A 26,712-nucleotide genomic window follows, 5' to 3' on the forward strand; every position below is an offset into this window, starting at 1 on the left:
ATTATTTCCATGCCCTAAGACAAAATCTTGGAGTATGCAAATGAAGAAAAAAGGTTTTATTTTATTTTTTTTATTGGGTAGCTTGGAATTTTGATTTTGTATTTGTGTAAGATCACTGTAATGTCAGGATGGAGAATATACCCTTTCCCTGGTATTGTACAAAGCTAGAATTTATTTAATTAGCACTGTTTGTTTGGGGGTGGGCACATAGGAGTGCAGGGTGACGTGCCCCTTGCAAAAATATTTTTTATGTGTATGCCCCAAGATTTTGTCATGGAGCATGCAGATAATGCTGTCAATATTTTTTGTCGACTATTTAAGGTCACCTTTTGTGTTTAGCCATTTTTCTGCAACTTTTGTGTTAACACAAAACACCAAAGCTTCAAAAACAAAGTTTTCTAAAGACCTGGTAGATGATTAGATATATAGACATAAAATCCCCTTTGGAGTCTAGAACATTAGCATCAGCAGTGGCTCCAGATATATTTATCCAGAGTTGGTGGTGTTCAATTTGTGTAACTAGAATTCTTACATAAGAAACAACACTCATAAGGTGAATAAGACTAGAAAAAGCTGTTGGATAGTCTGCTGAGCTTTTCAAAAAGACCATCCTTTGAGAAGGTTATGGGCCATCCAGATGGACCATACCTGTCTTTATGAATGGGTAAACAGTAGAACACATGTATGCATGCACAGTATTTTTTAATTCTTAACTTTGTGCCTTTGTTAGTATATCCTCACCGACGCCCCTCTAAGTTTGACATTCATGCAGCATTAAAACAGTCTTCTGTGTAGCTCCTTTCCAAAACCTGATAAGCTTGTTCCTTTTCATGCAGTCTCTGGTACTTTCTCACAGTGCAGTCCATAATGAAGACTACAGTGTTACCCTCCCCATTAGTCTGTTTGATCTCACTGTTAGTAGCTTTTGTAAATTACACAGTGCTATTAACTCTTCCTCAATTGTTAAGTTGAAACAGTCACTTTGATTTGCTTTATTTACATTTCAGTTAATCAGTTACTCTCATACAGTTTCTCATAAGAACTTGTGAACACATTGCTGGAATTAAAGTACTTGAAGTTACAGAACTTTTTATTTCAGTAATATAACTATATTATCCAAATGATCATTGGTCAGTTCTAGACTCATATTATCTGTATCAGAATATGAAATGTTGCTGCTGAGATCAATAACCAAGATATTTTTTACTGTGCAGTTTTTACTTCCATGATTAAGAATCTGCATATGAATTTTGAACTTGTTCATTTCCATATACTTAGTATCCCAACCACAGAGAGGATAGCTGACAAAAGGTGCCATCGTCCAAGCAGCCAAGGAAGTCATCTGTGCCCTTACTGGCATTCCAGCAATATAGGTGCTCTTGTTAAAGTTTTATGGGGTGACATGAACACCTGCATCACCTCAAGGGCATCCAATGCCCTCTGTCTGCATCCGCATGATTCCAGCCACAGACGCTAATGAGGGCTACCATCACTGGCTTGAGATCACCAAATCCAAGTCCTTGGTCCTGGAGTTTTCAGCAGTATGACTGAAACCACCATTTCCCTCATCAGCTTCAGCCTCTCACTCCCATCTTCCCTTTCTTATATGTTTCAGTACCCAGGCTATTATTCAGACTCTAGTCAACTTTGTCGTAGTCAGGGCTTTATATAATACTGTGTGACACAGAGTAAGTCAGTGAGTGAGTGAGTGAGTGTGATGTTGGATTGAAATCTCCAAATTTTATTCATTTCTCTGGGGTAAAATATTTTGTCTTATTTTATGAAGAAAATTGTTAGCAGTCACTTAACCCTTCTTCAGGCATTAATACTGATGTTAGAATCAACTTAAAACCCTTAACTATAACCTGTATTTTTTCATTAGAGAGTCTAAGATCAGAAAAAGCCATTACCTGTAAACTTTCATCTGTCTTATTTTCCTATTTGCCAATGTAGAACACAAAGAATGAGACTGTTTCCTTTGACTGTGAAGCTCTGCATTTCTGGCACTCTTCCCAGATCAATGTTTCTCATACACTTTATCATGTCTTGCATGGCTAGCTGTCAGTGACTAATTTGCAATAGATGCTGAAACTGTTAAAGAAACTGATGTCAGAAATATGGAGGATGCTGCAAAGGAAAATGAAATATTGTGTATCTTACTTCTGCATTTCACGTGACTTACCTTGCTCCTAGGATAAAATTTATGTTAAAAAGAATGCTGCCTTTTAAAAGCTGTGCCTTTGTCAAAGTCTGTAGTGTCCTTGTTTGCATTTTCCTTTCCTGTAGTCAGCTGTTCTTTTAATACATTTACGTTGTCTGCAAAATTCCTGTTAACATGTGTTGCAGTTGTTTATATTGAGATTTCAGCAAATGTACATTAATGTTGCGATCGACCAGAATGTATAATCTTTCAAGTGAACAGTTTAAAGCAGCAGTATCCCGCCTTCTTGTAAGTCCTGTTGATGATGTACATGGACCTCTGAAAATAGTAGTCAGTGTTACATATTTCTGTAGTGAAATCTTATCATAAAAAATTTTTGTTTCTTTTTTGTTCATATTAGTTAGCTACTAAACTATGCCTTCTCATTCATATTCCATTTAAGGGAGACTACTGGAGTTGTTACTAAAGATCATTTAACTACTACAAAGTCTTCTTTAATATCTGTCTCAAAATAAGATTCAGACTGACTCAATAATGGAAACTGTTGTAAATTTTCAGCAAAAATAAGATGCAGTTTTGATTTTTCCTCACACCTTCTGTACTTCATGTTTTAAATTTCTTGAAAGAAGTTTAAAGACCTGGTATGGCAAAGTCTTACATTCAGAACTGAAAGACAGTTGTTTCTTTGGACTATATCAGAACACCACCTGCTCCTTTTACATTGTCTGATAAAAGATTAATAGTCTGTTAAAATTATCTTTTTTTAATAGGTGCTTTTCGCTGTGGACACTACAGGAACTCCAGTCCCAAGCACTGGAAAACCACTGTCTAGAAGCCGGGGACTTCACCTCCTTGTAGCTCATGTGGACTGCTGCTTGAACTTGAATATGCATTCTAGCAAGCAATCGAGGGAGAGAGTGAGATGGGGGGGGGGTTAGATTAGGGAGAGTGAGGAGGATTTTTAGCAGGAGTGAGAAGGGAATTTAAGGGTTAGGGAGTGATCTGGGAATTTAGGTTCAGGGAGGGGAGTTGGAGTTTTAGGTTTAGGGTGTGATCAGTGATCTTAGGCTTAGGAAGGGAAGTGGAGGTTCAAGTTAAGGGAGCAAGGACTCTGCTTTGGAACTGGGTATGAGTTTTAGGGTTAGAGTTTAGGTTATGGTAGGGCTGTATAGTTTTATAGGTTTGGGTGTTTGGAGAGCTACATAGAAACAGGAGATCAGGCTAGTGAGAGTTGAAGCACTTGCATTTTGAGCAAGTAACAGTAAAAAGGTTTGTCACAAGCTACTAGTATACAAACACTTGTAGTAGATTTCTTTTGATCCTCATGCCTGCTGATCATCAGGTCTCTCTGAGCTGGACTCTTCCTATTTGCTCCTCTATAGTCAGGAATTATCTGTTGATTTAGGTTTGATTTAAACATCATTTCATTTATTTGCAGTCTATGCTTGCGTGCCAGCCATCTCACAAATGGCATCACAGTAGAAGGCTTTTTATTTTGTTTGTATTTGTTTACTGGGGGTAGAGCATTGATCTCCATGGACCATTTTCAGACTCAGCCTGAGAACTGTCTCTGTTTAAGTGATTTCCTTTGAGTCACACAGGCAGTGAATGCTGAGGGACTCAAACTCTGGACCATTGGATCACTTGGTGACAGATTAACAGTTCCTTAATCTTTAACACCAACTGTCAGACATAATTTTTACTTAAGTCCACCAAGAAGACGTCACTTTCCCCTTGATATTCAAACTTTATGTTGGGCAAGCTTACTTTGCCTCCCTTTGAACCAGCAGATAGAGTAGCATTAAAATATTTGAAAGCACTTTTTTGCTGCTGTTACTTCTAGCAAGATTTTCTTTTTTGCATATTTGTTAACCAGGTAAGCCCACTGGACACAAATGTTCCCTTTCAGTCATGATGAGGGAGCAATATCTGGCTAAGAGAATTGCTCAGTCACACAGCAGGCAAAAGGCGATGGAAGAAATTAAATCCTGTATTTTTCATTACATGAAGCAGCTCACTTCAGAGCATTATTCCTCTGTGATAACTGCAAGACAGACACACTTCAAAGCTGGAAGGTTTAACATGTAAATGTATTTCACAGTAAAAGGGAACCACTGAACAGATCCATTTTTTCATGCCAAAACTGCATCAGCAATAGCTCTTAATCAGACCATTTAACGCCTAGTATTGTACCCAAACTACAAGAATAATAAAGAACATTATTTTTCTTTTACTGAGATGTACGTAGGCAGCTCAAACGTGATACAAGGACTAATGGATTTGAAACAGCTGAAAAGCTTTTTATTCTATAAAGGAGGAGAAGAAGGCCTACCAGTTAATAAGCAGACACTGTCTAAATGGTTTACACTCTGTATTGCCTTTTGGTATAACATGTACAAGTAATAATAGGATCTCATTCTGCTAAGGCAATGGTTACGTCTGCAGTGTAGAGCTGGAATGTTTCTCTGCAAGACCTGTTAGAAGCAGCTACATGGTCTGCTGTATTCACTTTTCAAACATTTCTTGTAAAATATAAAGTCCGTGGTAGGGCAAGTTTTGGCATGGCTGTGCTTAGGAATTTCATTACTGCATAACAACACTACCCAAAAAGATAGTACAGTTGTTTGCAGGTACTCTTAACCATTTAACCATAATAGTAGGCTCTCAGGGAAAGGACATTGTAAAGGAAAAGCTGTTTTACCGTCAGCAGTGTGTGTGTGTGTGTGTGTGTGTGTGTGTGTGTGTGTGTGTGTGTGTGTGTGTGTGTGTGTGTGTGTGTCTATAGATTCATTATGTTGTTTTGATGGATGTGACATGATTGTTTTTTCTGGTTATAATTATCATAGACACCTTTAGGAGGAACGGAGCCCTAGGTAAAGAACTTCATGGCAGCCACCCCCCACTGCCCGCTGGTTCTATTCCCCACAACACACCTCGCCAGTGTCTCCTCCACAGACATCTTCCACATACTTCTATTAGCACAAAAATTCTGGACAAAGGCAAAAATAGTGAAGGGTACAAAGGCCCAAAATCTAATAAGCTTAGAAAGTTGCTAGAATAACAATGCATTAGTATGCATTTTGTGAATGATATGAAGTCTGAAGCTCAAATGTCTGTCATTATTTCATGATTTCAGTAGAGTCATAGGTTCTTTGGTACTTACTAGGCTATTGGTCTGTGAGGATCTTAAGAAGCCTAGCCTTGCATTCCCATTGTAATTTTTAGCCCTTATATTTTGTGTTCAAATAACCCTGAGGAAGGCAAAACAGGGAAATGTTGGGACATTTACTTGTTACTGCCTATCCATAAGGGATGTGGGTACTAAACCAGGGGTAATTTTGCAGTTTTCCATACATGCATTTGAATTCCATTGTTTGAATAGAATAAGGGAAGTACTTTGCTTTAGGTGACATGTTAGATGGTTCCATAGAAAAGATATTCTATGTGATGCATACATATCTCTCTGACATAATCTGTTTGTGCTGCAGAAGAGATTGAGATCCTTTGAGTACATGTTCAAGTCACCATTGTACTTGCAAATGTATGACAGGATAGGATTTGTTGAGACTCTAAACATGAGGCAGAGATTGCCTCTTAGCAGTCTGTATGATACCAAGCAGAGGGACAAGACTGTGATCTTGGGCTGCATGGTTTTTGAGACCACAAACTATCCTCAGTGGTTTGCCAGAAAACTACAGAATTTATGAAGAAAAATATGAGGCAAAGAATCTGGACAATCTCCAAAACTCTGGACAGTTGCGAGATATGCTTCCCCTATGGCCTCCCCACACCATCCACATAGAATTATTTTTTATTTTTTTATTTTTAACATTTTTGTCTTATTGGGTAGCATTTTCCTCTATTGTTCAACACACTCTAACTGGTAAACTCTGCACTATAAGAACTGTGTAGACGAAATTCTTGAATCAAGTTGGGGAGCATGGGGTCCCCAAAACCATGGTGCAGTGCATTTTAGAGCGATTTTTCTGTCTTTTAATTTGTGTATGTGCTGTAACCTTCATCATTGAATTCCTGATGAATATTTCAATTTCATTGATTGTATGTACACCACACGCTTGCTGGATTATATTTCCTTTGCTTTGTTTTCTTCTTTTCTGTTTTTGTATTTGCTGTATCCCTCCAAAGAATAAGATTTAAAGGCTTGCAATAGAGCCATTTAAGCAGTAATATGATCCAACTTATCTTAATGCTGCCTCATTCTTATCTTGGTTTCTTTAGTTTTGAACTTGGAGAGTGGCGTAATGGCTAATGGCTAAGGTGTTTGCCTTACAAACACAAGGTGCAAGGTTTGAGTCTCATAATAAGAGATAATTGGCTAGGCTTAAAATGGCTCGCAAGGGCAGTTAGCTTAGTACTAAACTATGAACCTATAATCTGCTGCTACCTAAATCCCTACCATAAATGTTTCTGCTTTAACATAGCCAGTCTTCTATTTGTTGTACAGTAATTCCAACCAAGAGTATGTAAGTATCCTGAAAAATCCCCACTTGGTCATTTGGAGCCTTTCTCTGAACATCTTACTACAGTCAAGCCACTTAACGTTTAAACATTAGAAATCATAGCACTGGCCTTTCCTGACCCTGTGGCATAGAGGGACTACGGTCCAGATGACCTCTGCTCAATTAGCAGCATGGAAATCTGAGGGACTAGGTTGGGAAGGGGGAGCTTCAGAAGCCAGTTTGCATTCCTTTTTCAGGAGGCTTAAAAGAACATCTGCTTATAATATGGAAGACCTTTCATAGGTTCATAGGTTCATACTAGGCTATCTGCCCTAGGGCATTTATAAGCCTAGCCAGAGTGTGTTTGGCTTTCGCCACCCATTTTAAATGAATTTTGCTATGCCCTTTTTCAAGGTTAGTATACCGTGCCTCTGTCTAACAGTGACACAGAAGTGATACCCGGGGTAAACCTACTATCTCCCATCCACTCATCAAGATTCCTCTTGAAGAGAGTCAATGAGGGACTCTGCCTAACCTGGACTGGGATTTGATTCCAGAGTGAAGGGAGCCTCTGGGTTATGAATCTGTCCCTCCAGCATGTCCTATTTATTTCAGTGCTGAGGTTCAAGTCTCTCGAGCGCATAGCTCAATGGGATTTGGATTTTCTGAGGTGCAGCATGTCCATTAATTCCAGGTTGGACATGGCTTTATACGTCGGGCACAGATCGCCTCTGAGCAGGCGGTATGCCACTGAGTAGAGCTGGAGTTTCTTTAACCGGGCAGCATATGGCATCTGTTTGAGCCCTTTGAGCCTCTTGGTAAGGTACTTTTGGGGTCTTTCCAGTTGCTGCAGGTGTCTGGTAAGGTACATCCCAAAAGGGGCATTGTACTCAATTATGGGCCTGATGAGGGATGAGTAAAGAGGCACGATGACCTCCCCTGATCTAGATGTCAATCCCTTCATGATTAGGTGGGCTATATAAAAAGTTTTTCTAACCACTTTGGTCACGTGGTTGTCAAATGAGAGATTGCTATCAACTTGGGTCCCCAGGTCCCTAATTACTTCTTCCGTACTTAATGGATTACCACCTATGTGGTAATTTGTGGGCACTTTGTTTTTGCCAAAAGGGATGACTATACACTTTTTGGCGTTTAGCTTGAGGCCATGGCTCTGGCACCAGTTGTCTGTTTCTATGAGGCCCTTTTGTAGGATGCTTGTGTCAGCTGGAGAGTCGATTATGGCATCCAGTTTGCAGTCATCTGCGAACTTGGTCAGCCACAGTCCTTCCGTGTTAGCCTGTACCTCCGAGAAATATATACTAAACAAGAGAGGTCCCAGGACTGAGCCTTGTGGGACGCCACTTTTAACTGGTTTGGAGTCTGACATGGCTCCAGCAATTCTAACCATGTGGGTTCTGTCCTTGAGCCAGTTTGCAACCCATCTAGTGACATAGGGGTTTATATTTAAGCTGGTGAGCTTGTCTATAATGCCCGAGTGGGGTATTGTATCGAAGGCTTTTGCAAGGTCCAGGTAGGTTGTGTGGACCACCTTCCCCTCGTCAATGGCCTTGGTGACTGTTTCAAAGAAATCAACCAGGTTTAAGAGGCAGGATCTGCCCTTAACAAAGCCAAACTGGGTAGGATCCAGTGTCTGTAGGTCTCCACTATCTTTATTTACAGTGCTACAATTTTCTGTTTTCTTTTTATGACTCACAAAATGCAAGAGAACAATTTTCAAGTTATTATTAAACTTGGGCACTTGTAATATGCTAATGATTTAAGTATCTGTAATACTGCAGCAGACCAGAAATGAGTCTGTAATATGTATTTTTAAATGTTGTGTGTAGTAATACTTGTTCCAGTAGTGTAATTCTGCTTGTAGCAGGTTAGTTAAATCATAGTGAGATGCAGCAGTTTTCCTAAGCCTTCACAGGAATTTGATGATGTTAATTAATTTACTGAGGGTTCACACTAACTACATGTACCATTCTTACCTTTCAAAGTGGTGGTTATTGAATCTTCAGGTTCTTGTGGTACTGTATACATTATATAAAATCCCTATATTGTCTTAGGCAGCATTCTTATGTTTGCAGTAGTACATGTACAGATTCACATGCATATTCCAGTTCTGAATAAAAAAATAAAGTAAAGTAAAATCCACTGCTCAGCAAGCAAACGCTGTAGTTCCGTGAGGTAGATATAATGTAAGTCACAAAGGCGAGTACAGCAGAAGTAAGAACAAAACTCCAAATTTAATTCCAAGAATGTGCACTTATAACATACGGATGAGCGCTTTCACCATTACAGCTTCTTCAGATCCTTGTATAAAAGTCACAGTAGACCTCCCCTTATATAAGCAGCTCAATTAATCAATTAAAACAATTTAAACAATTAAAAGCAATGCTGGAGAATTTAAAGAACTCTCCCATATATAAACATGTTAATGTAAAGTAAGACAAAAATATATAAAACTTGCATAGTGACCTAAAAACATGTAAATAAACATTCTGATAAGTTAATATTGATAAAATACATAATCAAGAACATATACAAATAAATGATGGTTCATTTTATGTGCCTGCGTTGTCTCAGCTTAGGTTTTATAGAAGCTCTATCATTCAACCCATGCCCCCTATCAGCTTTCAAACGAATGATCCAGTCAGTCTCCTTAGATTCAGTAAGATTCATAGTATTACCACCCCTCTTATTCACAACAATTATCTCTAGGACCCAGAACAAGAAAGTATGATCATTGTCATTGGTGGTTATATGTTTTGCTAAGGCATTGTGTAAAGTGCCCTTTCTCATGTGGTAAATATGCTCTCTCATTCTATCCCTTAACGGCCGGTTAGTTTTACCAACATAGAAACTCGGGCATGCCTGACAAGTAGCTAAATACACCACATTAGGTGTCATACAATCTGCATCTGCCTTGATGGAGAAAATGGTGTGTAAATCTGGGTGTATAAACACCTCACTGCTATCAATAAATGAACAGAAGTTGCAGTGACCACAGGGTTTAGTGTGACCAGTGTTTTTCATAATCCTATCATGTCTGGGGTGACAAAGCAATCGCTTTAGGTTGCTCTTATTCCGAAATAGGAAACTTGGTGTCTCCCCCACAATGCGTTTCAAGTCATCATCAACCAGGAGAATATCCCAATATTTGCTAATAATTTCCTTTAACTGATATTGATCAGAAGTATACAGAGTAGAAAATTTAACAGATCTATTTAACATATGATCTCCAACGGTTTGATCTTGGACCCTGGGTCCAAAGTATGGTGCACCTGAAGTGGTGCGTGACATGTATGCTTCCTCCATGTATGGTATAATCTCATTATCCTTGTATCCCCGGGTCTGATGTTCCATGTGCTTTCAGATAATTTAACATTACAGTAAATAGGGATTGAATGTCAAAAGTCACAAAAGTACAACTAGAGATTCTATCATGGTGTCCCTATTTACTGTAATACCTAATGATATAGGACTTGATTATGTGTTAAATTATCTGAAAGCACACAGTACTTACACTGCAGTATTGATAGACCTCATAGTTCATTTTTTAGAACTGGTCTTGGAGAACAACTTATTCATGTTCCAAGACCAGATCTATAAACAGCGTGATGGCATAGCTATGGGCACTCCATGTGCAAATAGCTACGCCAACATGTTCCTTGCATATTGGGAGGAACATGTTTTATTTAAGAATGCACTTTTCTGTGAACATGTGGTGTTCTACAGAAGGTTTGTTGATGACCTTTTTGTTCTTTGGAATGGAACATCAGAACAGCTGGAATCAATGCTATCCATTATGAATGATTTAACTACATTCCTTACTTTTACCATGAACTATTCCACACATAGAATTGATTTTTTAGACCTGTATATTGAGAGATTAACAGATGATATGATAAATACGGGGGTCTGTCGCAAGGCATGTTACTGCAATTCCTTGTTATTAAGGTCTAGTATGCACCCACAATTTGTTTTTAAGAATATAATGAAAGGACAGGCCATTAGAGCCTCGAGATTGAACCCCACTGAACAGGGATTTATCTCAGAATTAGACAATCTGAGAAATAGATTACTGACCCGGGGATACAAGGATAATGAGATTATACCATACATGGAGGAAGCATACATGTCACGCACCACTTCAGGTGCATCATACTTTGGACCCAGGGTCCAAGATCAAACCGTTGGAGATCATATGTTAAATAGATCTATTAAATTTTCTACTCTGTATACTTCTGATCAATATCAGTTAAAGGAAATTATTAGCAAACATTGGGATATTCTCCTGGTTGATGATGACTTGAAACGCATTGTGGGAGAGACACCAAGTTTCCTATTTCGGAATAAGACCAACCTAAAGCGATTGCTTTGTCACCCCAGACATGATAGGATTATGAAGAACACTGGTCACACTAAACCCTGTGGTCACTGCAACTTCTGTTCATTTATTGATAGCAGTGAGGTGTTTATACACCCGGATTTACACACCATTTTCTCCATCAAGGCAGATGCAGATTGTATGACACCTAATGTGGTGTATTTAGCTACTTGTCAGGCATGCCCGAGTTTCTATGTTGGTAAAACTAACCGGCCGTTAAGGGATAGAATGAGAGAGCATATTTACCACATGAGAAAGGGCACTTTACACAATGCCTTAGCAAAACATATAACCACCAATGACAATGATCATACTTTCTTGTTCCGGTCCTAGAGATAATTCTTGTGAATAAGAGGGGTGGTAATACTATGAATCTTACTGACTCTAAGGAGACTGACTGGATCATTCGCTTGAAAGCTGATAAGGGGGCATGGGTTGAATGATAGAGCTTCTATAAAACCTAAGCTGAGACAACGAGGCACATAAAATGAACTATCATTTATTTGTATATGTTCTTGATTATGTATTTTATCAATATTAACTTATCAGAATGTTTATTTACATGTTTTTAGGTCACTATGCAAGTTTTATATATTTTTGTCTTACTTTACATTAACATGTTTATATATGGGAGAGTTCTTTGAATTCTCCAGCATTGCTTTTAATTGTTTAAATTGTTTTAATTGATTAATTGAGCTGCTTATATAAGGGGAGGTCTACTGTGACTTTTATACAAGGATCTGAAGAAGCTGTAATGGTGAAAGCGCTCATCCGTATGTTATAAGTGCACATTCTTGGAATTAAATTTGGAGTTTTGTTCTTACTTCTGCTGTACTCCGCTTCCTTTGTGACTTACATTATATTCCAGTTCTGTTTATATTTTGTGTCATTTTGTTACTTAAGATTTTAATGTTTTAAAACTTGTTTCTGAGTGGTGATATTCTGTCATCCTACTGGAAGTGTGAGAAATGAGATGCTTGAGTGTGCAAATTTCATGTTAATTAGCTGTGCAGATTTTTGGCCAGATGTACTTACTTTTGGAGAGCCTTTATCCAGATTTACCATATCTGCATGTTGAGAGTTATACTTTACATTCACTTGTTAGGCCTTAGATAATAGAAAAAATATATCTTGCAGAGGGACACTGTCATTATCCTTTGTTATAGACAGGCAGACATATACCAGTACCAGCTGTCACAAATGTTCTCCATGAAGGGCTGATACAAGCAAACAACTGGTGTCAGAGCCATAGACTACAACTGAATACCAAGAAATGCATAAGAATATCCTTCATGAAGTCATTTACCCCAGTAATTATCATATTGACAAGACTTCCCTAAGAGTTGACACAGTAGTCAGGGACTTGGGGACACACAGACAGTAATTTAGCCTTTGACCATCACGTGTCTACAGTAACGAGGAAATCATTCTATGTTGTGTAACTTACAAACAAAGGTACGGCATCTAGGTCCAAGGACATAATTGTCCCCCTGTATTCACCATTCATCAGACCTATCATTGAGTACAGTGCCCCCTTTGGTATGTACCTGACCAGGCATATCCCACAGTTAGAATGTCCACAGAGCTTCCTCACTAAAAGAATACAGGGTACAAGTAACATGTCCTCTGCTGACCGCCTCAGAGCCCTATCCCTGTATTCTGTCTTCTACAGGCGATTGAGAGGAGTTCTATGCCTGGCATACAAGGTATTGTCAGACCCCATTCTGATGGATCACCTGCATATCCGCAAAACATGCAGCATCCATTCTAAAGACTTAAACCTTGCCTGTGATATAAATAGGACCTGCTGGAGAGACAGGTATGTATCCCAAAGACTACCCCTTCTCCGGAACAGGCTGCCCATCCACGCTAAGCAGAGTTCCTCCCTAACCCAATTCAAGTGTAACTTGGACAGTTGGATGGGGAACAGGAAATTCATCCCTGGTGTGGCACCAGTGACTCTAATGGACACAGACAGCCTGTAAATGGTTCATCTCCCAGGACCCTGCTTGTAAATGTTTCACCTCGCAAGCCCCTGCTTACAGTTATCAAGGATATCAGATCTTGTCAGAGATTCGGGATGCATGGCTAGGCTTAAAAAGGCCTAGTAACCACCTATGAACCTATTCTAACTTTGGTTCCAGATTGTTGACCTCCATTCCCCACTTTTCCCCTGCCTAGAATTACAACCCAAAACTTGTTTCCTTTTTTTTTTTTGCTAACTTCAAGTACACAACACCATAGTGCTGAGAGATGTTGCTTTGTACAGACAATAACATTCAGTTGGTTACATAGATGTTCTTCATATTGATCATTGCTGCAGTAGGGTTAGCCATATGGGTTATATCTTGCCAAGGATATAACATTTGACCAGCTTCCAAAGCTTCATAGCACTTTCCAAACTCTCAAACTGTTGAGCAGCTCAAAATGACTGACTGAAAGAAAAGTTTGGGTGTGAAGCTCTTCAGAGTTTTCCTGCTGTTGAAGAGTATGCTCCTGTGAGGCTTTCGTGGATCGACAGTCAGCTTGTGTTTTCCATTGCTAGGCAGATAAGTTCCCTTCAAGGAAAAAAAAAACCTTCTGTTTTCTTATATTAATTGATGTTTTATTACTTTTCTCTTTAGAAAAGTTACTTTAAAGCCAGGAGTGTTGTGTTTTAATGGACTATCTCGAGACTGTAGCATAGTTTTAAACAAAGCACTTGTTTTTTTCTTCAGTTTTAAAGTGGTGTAAACTAACTGATAATATATTTTCTGTGGATAAATTGTGTTTAGTTTTCTGTTGTGGGGCTGCCATAGTGTTTGAAAGTGCTTTTTATTATGTTTCCTTTTGTCAAAAAAGCAAGTTCTGTGGACTGATAGTTTTTTCTGGCATTAGCCGCTTGTCTTCCCCGGGAAAAAGGCACCGCTTGACTAGGGAACAGATTGTCGATCCCAAGGTCAGTCATAAGAACCAGAAAATGATTGATATATATGGGAAGAAAAAATATTTCTACAGCTTCGATTTTTCTGATTTTTAAATTGTCAGGCTCATATGTTAAAGTTTGTTCTGACATATTACAAAAGTATGAGGAATTTTTTATCTGCAGTTTCGTCTTCTGACGATAAAACTGCTGTAACTAATTTAGTCTCTTCTATTGCACAGGTCACTACTCATTATTTGCAGTCTGTGTATGATTCCATTGATACGTCTTCCATGGCTATGGCCACAGGCATTGTTTTAAGGAGGTTTGCTTGGCTGCATTTTCAGAACCCCCAAGATGATTTAAAAGTGATATTTTAAATTCTCCCATAGATAGAGATTTAGTGTTTGGTCCGTCTGCTACAGAGGTGATCAGAAAGTTTGATGAAAGGGCAAGCTGATCCAGCTAATCTCTAAGGTTTTTCAGCCCTCCTTTTCCAAATTGTCCAAAGGATTTTCTTTCTTTTCATCCAGTTTTGGTAAAAAACAGAATAAACAGTCTCAACAGAATTCAGGTAAACAGACATTTAAGAAGAAGTTGCAGGGGGTTACTAAAAGAAGTCTTAAATCTCCCAAAACCAAGGACAGCCCAACAAGTCTGAATGACTGTTCAGGAGATCTTGTGATTCTCTCCCACCCTGGCCTCTCTTCTCTTCCAGAAACAGAAAGTCTGAATCTCCATTTTTCTCTTTGACAGCACAATGTTTCAGACAAATGGGTTCTGAAAATCATTCGTCATGGTTACAGATGGCAGTGGGAGGAAATTCCTCCTTTCCAGAGGATCATTCCTCATCCTGCAGATCAGAGTCTTGTTTCCATCCGTTGTTCATCACATACTGTCCCAAACAGTGATAGAATCAGTTCCTACTTCCCAGTGGGCAAGGGGTTTTATTTGAGGATGGTCCTAGTGCCAAAGAAAGAAAATGCTTAGAGACCAGTTTGGATTTTTCTTTACTAAACCTCTTTGTGCCCAAATTCAAAATGATATCACTTCACAACCTGTTACCTCTTCTTCCTCTTTCAAGTTTCCTGGTAACATTAGACTTAAAAGATGCTTATCATCACATCCCTATTCATCTAATTTCACTTATAGCTCATTGCAAGCTACAGGGTGTCCATATTTTTCCATATTTGGACAAGTTGCTTATTTTGCAGAGTATTTTTCAAAATCTCAGGTGTCTCTCTCTTGCGTGAGAGATCTATGGGATTTCAAGAGAACAATCAAAACCTTATATTGACACCATCAAACAGGATTGTGTTCCTGGGATGTCAGCTAGACATCTCAGTTAAAATAGCTTTTTTTCTACAGGAAAAAAAATAGATTTTTATATAGATCTATTTCTAATGTTTTCTCCTCAGACTTCTGTTACTGTGAGGGAATACCTCAGAATTTTGGGTCTCATGGCATCTATGATTCTCATGATACCCCTGGCAAGATTGTTCATGAGAAAACTACAGTGGTATCTGAAATCCCTTCCGTCCCAGCATCAACACCCTTTATCTTTTCAGATACTAGTATTGAGGTTTGTCAAAAGAGAAGGTGTTCGGTGGAGACAACAAATTTTCTTAAATACAGGTCTCTCCTTCTCCATCAGTGCTCCAAAGCAGTTAGTCGTCTCAGACGCTTTGGACGTTCCTTGGGGAGCAGTTTCGGGTTGGATAATAGTGCGGGGGGTGTGGGACACCATAGACAGATGCAAGCACATAAATATCAAGAAAATGCTTGCCCTAATCAAGGCACTCAAGTCTCCCAACCATTTTTGTTCCCTGGGACCTCTTCAAGTGATTACAGATAGTACCACAGTCATGTGGTACATCGTCAGATAAGGGGAAACCAGGTCATAACCCCTTGCAGACTAGCCAAGTTAGCTTGAGATATAGCTTCACAGCACAGTTTGAGTGTACATGCATCCTACATTCCATTAGAGCAAAATTGTATGGCAGGTAACCTGATCAGACCAGGGCAGAACTTCACGAATGAAAACTAGGTCAGGGGGTCTTCCAAGATTTGATCCATCTGTTGGGAGTTTCTCAAGTAGACCTCTTTGCCTCCTTTTTGAACAATCAATGGCAAAATTCTGTTCCAGGACTCCATGAAAGAAGGCCTGGAAGACAGATGCCTTTTTTTCTTTGGACAGGAATGTTCCTGTATGCCTTTCTATCCTTTCCACTAATATCCAGGGTACTTCTGAAAATTCAGAAGGAATCTCCCAAGGTCATTGTGGTGGCTTACTTCTGACCCAAGCAACCATAATCCTCCCTTCTTTTGGAAATGGTCAGAGGCAATTACCACAAGCTTTCTCACAGAGTGGCTCTACTCGCACAAAAACAGGGGCACTTGATTCACACTGGCATCAATCATCTTCAGTTGACTGCCTGGATAGCAGCATCTTAATTCTGTTTGGACACCTGTTTTCTGAGGATGTGCAGCAGGTACTAATGTAGGCAAGTAAGCCTTCTACTAGAAAATCATACATTAGCAAGTGGAAAACGTTTTCTAGTTGGTACTAACAACATAACCAGCATCCATTCGGGAGTAGTGTTTCTCTGGTTTTACAGTATTTGTGTCAGTTACTGTCCTATGGCCTTTCATATTCCTCTATAAAGGTTCATTTATTGGTCATTTCAGTATGTCTGCCCATAGATCCTCCTCTTTCAAGGCAAACTCATGTCAAAATGTCCTTGAAAGGGGGTTTGCATAAGAGACCTCAAAGAAAACCAGTGTCCCTTCCTTGGGATCTCAGTTGTTTGCTAGAGAAGCTAACAGTTGCTCCATTTCAACCAGTTAATGTGGCTGACTTGAGATTCTTAACATGAAAAACAGTTTTACTGATTGCTCTCACAGGTGTATTTATTTATTTATTTATTTATTTATTATAAATAAATAAATAAAAAATAAAAAAAACTGTTTTACTGATTGCTCTGACAGGTGTATATCAAATCATCAAAGGTTAAACTCTGCAAACCTCTGTTCATTGAACTGACAACAGTGAACATTCACTTAAGCGAACGTTCACATCAGCGAATTTCTAAAACAGGGAATGGAATTAGTTGGCCATCATCTGGAAATTTGCCCTTTTCCCCACTGTTGTGCGATCTCAGAGATGGTACATATTGGTAGTGGGGGTGTGGGTGGCATAGCTCCCCTGGGTTGGTTTGGCATATTGCAGTTTGTGACTGTTACAGTGTTGGTCAACTACTTCCCTTCCCTGTTTTAGAAATTCACTGATGTGAACATTTGCTTAAGTGAACGCTCGTTGTTGTCGGTTCAGCCAATGGAGATTCACGGAGTTGAACCTTTGATGATATGATAGAGACCCGCTCTGACCTCTGCAAGAAGGATATCTTGAGTTGCAAGCTTTTATGGTGAGTCAGTCCTAACTCATTTTTCATAGAGACAGGGTTTCTTTGAGAAATAATCCTTCTTTTATGCCTAAAGTGCTATCTGACTGTACTTTAAGCAAAACTATCTCCCAGTTTTTTTCCCTAAACCTGAAAAGGAGGGAGAAAGCATTCTCCATACATTGGATGCCTACAGACAGCTCAGGTACAATCTTGACCGAACTATATCTTTCAGATCTTCAAAACAATTGCTCATTTCTTGTGGAAGTAAGAAGAAGGGGCAACCAGTGTCAAAACAAACTTTTCCAAACTGTTGTCTAAGGCTATTACCTTTTGTTATACTCGCCACATAAAAACTATTCCAGGTAGGGTCATAGCCGACTTTAACACGGTCTTGGCTTCATCTATGGCTTTTTGGAAAGGGTTGAATTCTAGAGGTATTCTAGAAGTTGCAGTTTGTCCTCTGTACATACTTTTACAAAGTTCAATAAGCTTGATGCCTTGTCTAGGTGTAGATCAGGCTTTGCTAGGACTGGGTTCCATGACCTTTCGCCTTCCACCTTCTGAATTTAGTAAGCTTGGGTAATCTACCCATATAGTTAAGGCTACTACAGCAGTGATCAGTATGATGAACATAGTACAGTTGTGTATGTAAACTTACCATAACAGTAGATGTTTGGATTATCACTGCTGAAGTAGCTACTCCCCCCTCCATCACCTTTGTATTTGATGTGCTGTTTATGCCAGGGTGTGGGCATTTATTTTTTATTTCATTTTTTTGTAATTCTCTTTTTCTGAACTAAGCCTCCCTCTGTCTGTTGGCACGAAAGCTTTGAAGGGCTTGGCACCCAATCCTGTCTTTGTAGTAACTCAGCTTGAGTTGACAGTGCATATGGAAGGTGCCCTGAAGCTTTGGAAGCTGGACAGCTGTTCTGTCCTATGCAGGATATAATCAATATAGCTAAGGCTACTGCAACAGTGATCGTTCGAGTATCTACTGTTATTGTAAGTTTACTTACACAACTGTACTTTTCTAATCCATGCAAAAGAATTACAGTCACCATTTACTCCTGAAGAATTAGGAATCTTGACACTTAATATTAAAAATAATATGGACTGACTCAGTTTAATTTTAGGAAGGTTTGTAGTTAGTGTTTGCTTTTGTGGGTATATTTCCTAATCTGTTTTTTTAACTAATCAGCAGTTGATTCTCTAAAGCTGCTGATGATTCACTTTATTGATTTAGGCAGTTTAAGAATTTCAGTCAAGTTCATTGTGAGACCACAGACACGTATTGTAGTTGTAATGGTTTTCACGTAGTTTATTATCTGAAGAGCACTAACACAAACTGATACTGAGATATTTACCATGTCAAACTCAGTGAAATAAAACAAAAAGCTGAAAACAGTCGATGGTGCTGATTAGTAATGACAATTTTATTAACTACATAAAGTAAAAGCTTGTCCAGGAGTCTATATCTTTTCTTATTTTTAAATAAAGATGTCAGAGACGCATCAAAATGCAACAATTCAAGTTAAAATTAACCATATGCATTTTCTTACATACGTTAATTTGTATTGAGTTTAAATAATCTGCCTAAATGATTTTAGATGCATGTTGACTGTATAGTTACAACAATATACACTTTCCTACATGCATTTGCATTACCTGTTTACTTCATATGTGAAGTATTAAAAAAGGTAGTTAATTACCTTGGCATTTAGCAGTACACTTCTTCCTTAAAATGTGGTAAACCACATATTTTTAAAATATATTTTGTTGCAGTATCTCCTATTAACTCTTATGGCAGGTTGTGAGAAAGTGAGCTTTGAATTATTTGAGGAACTGTCATAGTTGTCCAGTGCATTCTAAGCTTTAATGACTAATTATTATTAATTTTGTTGCTAGGTTTTTGACGCCATCATGAATTTCAAGAAGGAAGAAACAGCTAAGCTGATCGATAAACTAGATATCAAGCTTGATACAGAAGACAAGGAAAAAGAAGGCAAACCACTCCTTAAGGTTGGTTGAAGGGATACTGGAAAAAAGGTTCTCGACAGTCCCAGAGCATTCTGAATTTTTGTCAGTGGAGGTCTTTACTTCAGCACTGCATGCATCTGCCTTTGCCAAGCCAACCTGCTGTCATTATCTTACTTGACTATTTCCTACATGCTCTATAACCTAGTAATTTACCTTTTAAGGATATCACACAGTTGTTGATGGTGAATGAAAGCAAACTGAAACAGAGTTCTTTATTCTATGTGATAATGTTGAAGCATTATTTTCTACACTGAGCTTATATAAGGAAAAAGGGGTATTTGTGTAGTGAAGTGAGATAGAGGAAGGCAGCATCTTCTAACACATTCCTTGAATTACTGTTTTCAGAAAAACTCCATGCCTCGACAGGTTTATTCATGGTTCAGGACTATTTAAATTCGTAGAGATGCAGGTATTTAATACCAGTATTCTATATGGTAAAAACTAATGTTTTGTACAGTGGCACAGAGATAAGCACTGCAGTGCTAAAATGTTTGTTCAGCTGCAAACTTCTTATCGGGCATCTTTTACAGTGTAAGAAAGCCTGCAGCTGTAACATTTTTAAAACACTTTTATTGAATTTTCGCATGTGACATGGGCACATTTACATTTATATAAAAGCAATCAAATGGTATTAATAAGCTTATGTTTACAAACATTATACTTCACATATATTGCTATATATCATATAACCTAAGCAACATTACATAAATTATTCAATTCCTCGCCCTTTTTTAAACAAGAAACATCTTTATTGAACCATCACTTGCGACATAGGCAGTCATACATTTATAGAGATGAAAACAATCCACTCCGATAAAATCCTAGTTGCAAGCATTTTACATCCCAAAACATACTGAAACATTCACAGTTGCAAATATTGTACATCATTTATAATCCACCGAATCATTTTCAGTCAGTCATTACATATGTCATTGACGTCCTACCTTCTTTTAAACCTCATTTCTCCCCTGTATGTATTGTACCCACAATTCCCATTTTTCTATGTAGTTTGCTGCTACCCTTTTGTAAAGATTTCAATTCCAGTTGTTTTATCTCTGTTACTATACTCACTACTTTTATAGATTCATAGATTCTTACTAAGTTAACTGCCCTTGCGAGCCATTTTAAGCTTAGTCAGTTATCCCTTGTGAGACTCAAACCCTGCACCTTGTGTTTGTAAGGCAAACACCTTAACCATTAGGCCACCCTCCCAACCCACTTCTTTATATTTCTACACTAATATACTTCTAGTATAGTTGATTTAGATTTTGATTTCCATTTTCTAGTAATTGCATTTTTTGGCAGCCACCATAATAAGACAAGGAAAGGCCTTACCATATCTAGACAATTCCAATTCGGTAGCATAACTCAGAAAAATCATCTCCCTCGTCACACCAATCTGCCCACCCAGCATCTCTGACAGTACATCTGGCAGAGAGTCCTTAAAGTCTGCCAACTCACTGCACAACCAGAAAATATGTTCCCAGTTACCTTTCTTCAGATCACACCTCCAACATTTGCTATCTACCTGATGAAAATTTCTCTAAAGTCTACTTGGGGTATAAAAATATCTATGTAAACATTTCCAAGCAAAAATCCTAAATCTTCTAGATTTTATTGCATATTTGGGAATCATACATATATCCTCCTGTTGTTTCTTTATGAATTGCTTATCCAATCTCTTCCCAATCCTTTCTTACCTCCTGTGATTGATTCTTATAGTTATCATACAATATTTTTTATGCTCTACTAATTATTCCTTTTTTAATGTTGTAATCTGTTCCAGAGTCTACTAAAAACTCTACCAGTGTTGGTGTTTCGTTTAGGACCTCCTACTTCTTTCTCTTTGTCTATACTCTGATATCATTCCCTGATAGGGAAGGCAGTCTCATATCTGCAGTCCAAATAAATTCTTAGCATCTTTCCATTCTATCATCTTTCCCTCTCTAGTTATTTGCTCCCAATACCTTGGTTTCTTTACCAGTTTTCTCCAATAAATTCCAGCCCCCTCATACCTATTGTCTATATCCCTAACTGCGGTCATCCCTTTCAGTAGAATCTCCTTTCTCCATTCCATTATTGGCTTAGTTCTTAGTATACTTTCTGTTAATTTATAGATATAATATTCTGTATTGTTGTTATTCTCCTTAAAGGCCTACATCCAGAATCCCAGTCTCCCCTTGTTCCTTGAGTTCCCCCCGTTTCATCGTCATCTCTTTCCACTTTGAATTATAGTTTTCTGCTTGTGCTAAGTATAGGAGCCTTAACTGTGTAGCTCTGAAATATCCCTTCAAATTGGGTAATCCCAATCTTCCCTGTTCTACTGGAACAACTTATCACACTTGACTCTTTCCATCTTCCCCTCCCAGATAAAGTCCTTCAGCTCTTTATTAATTGGTATCCACAACTTCTCCTCTGGCTGATAGAAATATGCCTGACCTGTGTATAAGACTAATTGGACTAAAAACATTTTAACTGCTTGTATCTTACTGTCCATATTCATATAACAAAGCTTCCATTTTCTCAGTTTTTGTATTACCTTTTGTTTAGCGTTTTCCCACATTTCCCTAGCTGCAACACCAGAATAATTTTTAATTCATACTCTTAAATACTTAATTTTATCATGTCCCCATAAATATGGATATTGCTGAACCAATTCATATGTGGGTACATAATTTACCGCTCTTGCCTTTTTTTAGCTTCATTAGTTTTGTATCCCGAAAAGATTTGAAACTGTCTCAAAAGGTTCCACAACACTGTAATGTCTCTTTCTGGTTTTGTTGGGTATAAAATAATGTCATGTGCAAATAGAGCCAGCTTTCCTTGACCACCATACCAATTATATCCTTGAATTTCTGAGTCCCTTATTTTCTTTGCCAGTGATTCTACATATAATGCAAATAACAAACGGGAAAGAGGACACCCCTTCCTAGTTCCTCTGCCCAAGTAGACATTATCAGAAAGGATCCCGCCCACTTTAATTTTCACCTCCGATCCCTCATGTATCCTCCTAATCAGCCTTATAATTTTTTCAAGCCTGCAGCTGGCACATTCAGCTTAGTTTGGGATATGTGGCAGAGATGTCTTGGCCGTTCTAGTTAGTTAAGTTCACTGTAAGATTTTTTAAAACAACAACCTGGTCCATGGCAGAGAAGCAAGCTGTCAAATCACACCACTCTGATCCAAGTTCAGGAAGATGCATCACCAAAATGAATGATTCGGGGGAGAATGGTAAAATGGGCTGAGACTTGAGTTGCTTACTTGAATGGAAGGATAAAGCAGAACTTATGCTATCAACAGCTGTTTGCAGAGGCTGGTTAATATGACTGGTAGGTAGAGAAGACACGTATGGCACAGACATTTTCTTTAGGTGGGTGCCTCTGCAGCAACAAACGTCACTACTATGGTGCCATTATAACATGAGAGAGGGATTGGAGGAAGATGGATGGCCATGGCCTGAGGATGATTGACCTCCAAACGGCTTCTTCCACCCTATTCCAGCTAACTAATGTAGAACCATGGACGAGCATGTGTTTGTTGTAATGGTGGGGTGGTTGTCTATTCATGGTACTGTAATAGTATCAGAGTGTTCTCTATGCATTGCAGAATAATAAATCACTTTGTAGTTGAAATTTCAGAATATGGGATGAGACACTGTATGGGCAAGGGGATCACAGTAAGATTATAAACTGATTACCATGTTTCTTGATGATGATGTTTTGTGGTGTTGTAGTGTTTATTGGTTCAGTTGTTCTGTCCCTGGGTCATTGGCTTTATCACAGAATCTGTTTTTTTTTTTTTTTTTTTTTTTTTACCAGAGATGGAAAGTATATACATATGTATAGGAATTTTTTGTTGTATTTCTGCAGGAGATGGATTACAAATAGTGTTATGCAAGACATTGCCTTGGGTTGATGTTTTGATTGTAGCTTGCTTCCGATGCTTCTGTTTTTATTTGTATCCTTCCTTGTTGACCTGTTTATAAACCCACTTCTCACAAATCCAGGGTCCAGGATTAAGTTCTTACCTGTGGTTGCTGTCTTTCTGGAGTTTATATGCAAATTTTTCATGTGTAATTCAGTTTTCTCTCCACCCAATCACATGCTAGCTGAATTGCCTAGTCTGAACCATCCATATATGTACTGCAAACTGCACTTGTCTTTCCCCTTTAGCTTGGTCATGACTGAAAAAGAAAAATGTCTGAAATGGGACCAGTTCATTTGTCTGGTTAACATTTAAACATTAAAATTACAGGTACCACTACTAGTTTTCCTGAAGGAAGTTTTATAGACTGTCAAGATTAAGACACCATCACTGGGGAAGGCTCAGAGTCTTGCTTTACCATGATGCAGCAGGCAAGAAGTGCTTTGTATTAAATGTCTACCCATTGCCTAGACATGAACATGTCTAACTAAAGTATGTTTTTACATGCATACTGTTCACCACACACACAGACCTTTTTTGCTAAGGCACCTGAAACCTCTCCAAATGTCAAAGACCTCTTAAGCCATCAAACTGCAACACCTACCCTCAGCAATCACTAAAGCACACATCAGAAGTATACGCCCCCCACCTAATGATCCCCCAAGAACAAAGCTAATAAGGCAAGCAAACACTTTACCTAGTATTCTTGTCATAGGCGATTCTGTTGTATGACACACACATACTCCTTTCACGAGGCTGGAAAAAGAGAAAATAACAGTTAGTTACCTATCTGGAGCTATGATCTGCAGTATTATGCATGAAATTATGTCACTCCATCACAGATATCAGTATGATTCTATCGTAGTTCATGTGGATGTAAATGACCTGAGGCGTACCCTATACGAAAAGAGACATTATAGATCTCTCTCTCTCTGAATATGTGTCAGAGATAGATACTTGCCTTTCTTCCTAAATAGCCTAAAACATGACCCAGCAGGACCACTTGGCTGTTGTTCAACTACACTCTCAAAAACAGCTGTGCACCAGGTGAATGGAGGTCCACAATAGTCATCCCATCCCTATTCATAAAGGTGGACCATCACCTGATCCCACGAACTACAGACCCATCAGTCTGACAAGTCTAATATGCACAGCCATGAAATGAATTATCATGAAGATGATTAACAAGGACATTGGCAACCTACAGACACTGGACCCGTCCCAGTTTGGCTTTGTTAAGGGAAGATCTTGGCTACTTATCCTGGTAAATGTCTTCAAGAGGGTCAGCAGGGCTATAGATGTGGGGAAAATTGTGCATATCACCCACCTCGATCTGGCCAAGGCATTCAATATAATACTCGACTCTAGTATCATTGACAAACTCTAAGAACTAGGCATAAATCTCTACATAACTTGCTGGATTGACTGCTGGTTCACAGACAAGACCCAAGAAGTCAGGATCAGTGAGACCACCTCCACCGATATACTGGTCAGCAGTGGAGTACCACAAGGCTCAGTGTTGGGCCCACTTCTGTTTGATATTTACTTCTGAGAAGTCAAGGCTAATGTCAAAGTCATCTGGCTTACCAAGTTTGCAGATGACTGTAATAGGGAGCTGTTGTGGATTCCCCCTTGATGCCAACATCTCGCAAGAGGGTCTAACATAAACAAATGACTTGTGGAAAAGACACAAAATCAATGCAAAGAAATGCACTATAGCGCCGTTTGGGAAATTATCCAGCCAAGCTAATTAGTTCATTGATAAAACACCCATAAAAATTTACCAGATAGTTAGGGATCTGGGAACATATATAAACAATAATCCTGCCTTTGACCAACATGTAGCCAAGATAGTAAGAAAAGCATTCTGTTGCCCAACTCATAAGCAAGGGTATGGTATCCAGGTCCAAGGAAGTTATAGTACCACTCTACACAGCCCTCTGAGTACAGTACATCTTTTGGCATGTTCCTAACCAGGCACTTGCAACAGCTGGAATGCCCTGAAAATGTCCTCACCAGGGGAATCCAAGGTATGAATACCCTGTCCTACACAGATCGCCTTAAGGTCCTATCTCTGTACTCAGTCTGTTACAGGTTACTGAAAGGTAATCTATTCTAGCATGTAAGGCATCCTCAGATCCAGCTCTGATGGATCTCTTGCACATCTATAAGATAAACAGCACCAGAAACACTAGATCCAAGGACCTGAACTTTGTCTGCAACATAAATATAACCTGCTGGAGGGACCAATATGTGTCTTAAAGGATCCCTGTCCCTTAAGTTCCCAATCTACTTGAATCAGTGTTCATCCCTGACTGTATTCAAAAGAAACCTTGATCATTGCTGGGGAATCGCAAATTCACCCCTGGCCCCAGAGGTTGACAGTGAGTAAATTAATCCCCAACTAGCATATCCTCCCCACATAACCTTTACTACCGCTTTACTAATATACCCCACTATATAGGTGTCCTATATCTGTTTCTTGAAAAGACCCTGGTAAGCGTTAGCATAGTATAAACCTATGAACCTATGAATAGGCACTGCTGTCAACATTCCTACACCATGCTTCTGTGCATGTGACGTTAGAAGATACACTAATGCTCTTTGTTTGGCAACCTGACTGGGCTAACGACCTGCTCATTGCCTATCAGGGAGTAGTCATTCTGATACTAATTCCATAGCCTATTTGTGAGACAGAAGACTGGCTCTCAGACACTTAGTCTTGCTCCATCCTTATCCAGACCTCAGGCATCAGAATAGTAGCCAAAACCTGGCAGCTTGTATTGTCAGTGGATTGTGATTTAACTTCTCTGGCTGTGTGGCACTGTCATTTCTGCTCTATTTGTTGAATGTATGTTTGATGCCTTTTATTAAATATTGCCAGGGCAGTAGAAGCTCACAATAGTTATTTGTAAATTTCAGTGTCATGAAAAGATGACTGTGGATTTTTCTAACTAGAAGTCTTAAATGAGACTTAAATGAGGGTGAAGAGCAGTAACAGTGGTTTCAGTTCAGAGTGGTGAAATGTAAAAATAAAACATATATTTGCATCCCTGTAAACTGCATGAGAAATCTCAGGCATTTTATTTTGACTTGTTTTTTAGGCTGTTATGCGCCGCTGGCTGCCTGCTGGAGATGCCCTGCTACAGATGATCACTATTCACTTACCATCACCTGTAACAGCCCAGAAATACCGCTGCGAGCTTCTGTATGAGGGACCTCCTGATGATGAAGCTGCTTTAGGTAAGAAAAAAAATGCTGTAACAATATTTTTATTTGTAGCTTACTTGCCAACAAAAGTCTCATTGAGTATATTGTTACTTTTATGATTCTGTCTTGCCTCTTTCCGTTGCTCAATTTCATTGATTTATTGGGAAGGTATGTTTTGTATGAGTAACACAGTATGTGTAAGGTGTTGCAAAGAGGGC

At 38.8% G+C, this 26,712-nt stretch overlaps 1 protein-coding gene across 1 annotated transcript in view; it reads left to right on the forward strand.

The window, feature by feature from the left end:
• Positions 1–26,712, forward strand: part of LOC122810421 (elongation factor 2) — an 825,928-nt gene that overhangs the window by 450,729 nt on the left and 348,487 nt on the right. Inside the window, exons 7-8 of the mRNA XM_044082035.1 lie at positions 19,229–19,342; positions 26,389–26,527. Coding sequence (XP_043937970.1) covers positions 19,229–19,342; positions 26,389–26,527 — 253 coding nt within the window. The remainder of the gene's footprint in view (positions 1–19,228; positions 19,343–26,388; positions 26,528–26,712) is intronic.

The sequence above is a fragment of the Protopterus annectens genome, chromosome 1.part1, assembly GCF_019279795.1.
Source record: "Protopterus annectens isolate FY-2018-M chromosome 1.part1, PAN1.0, whole genome shotgun sequence".
NCBI classification, from domain to species: domain Eukaryota; kingdom Metazoa; phylum Chordata; order Ceratodontiformes; family Protopteridae; genus Protopterus; species Protopterus annectens.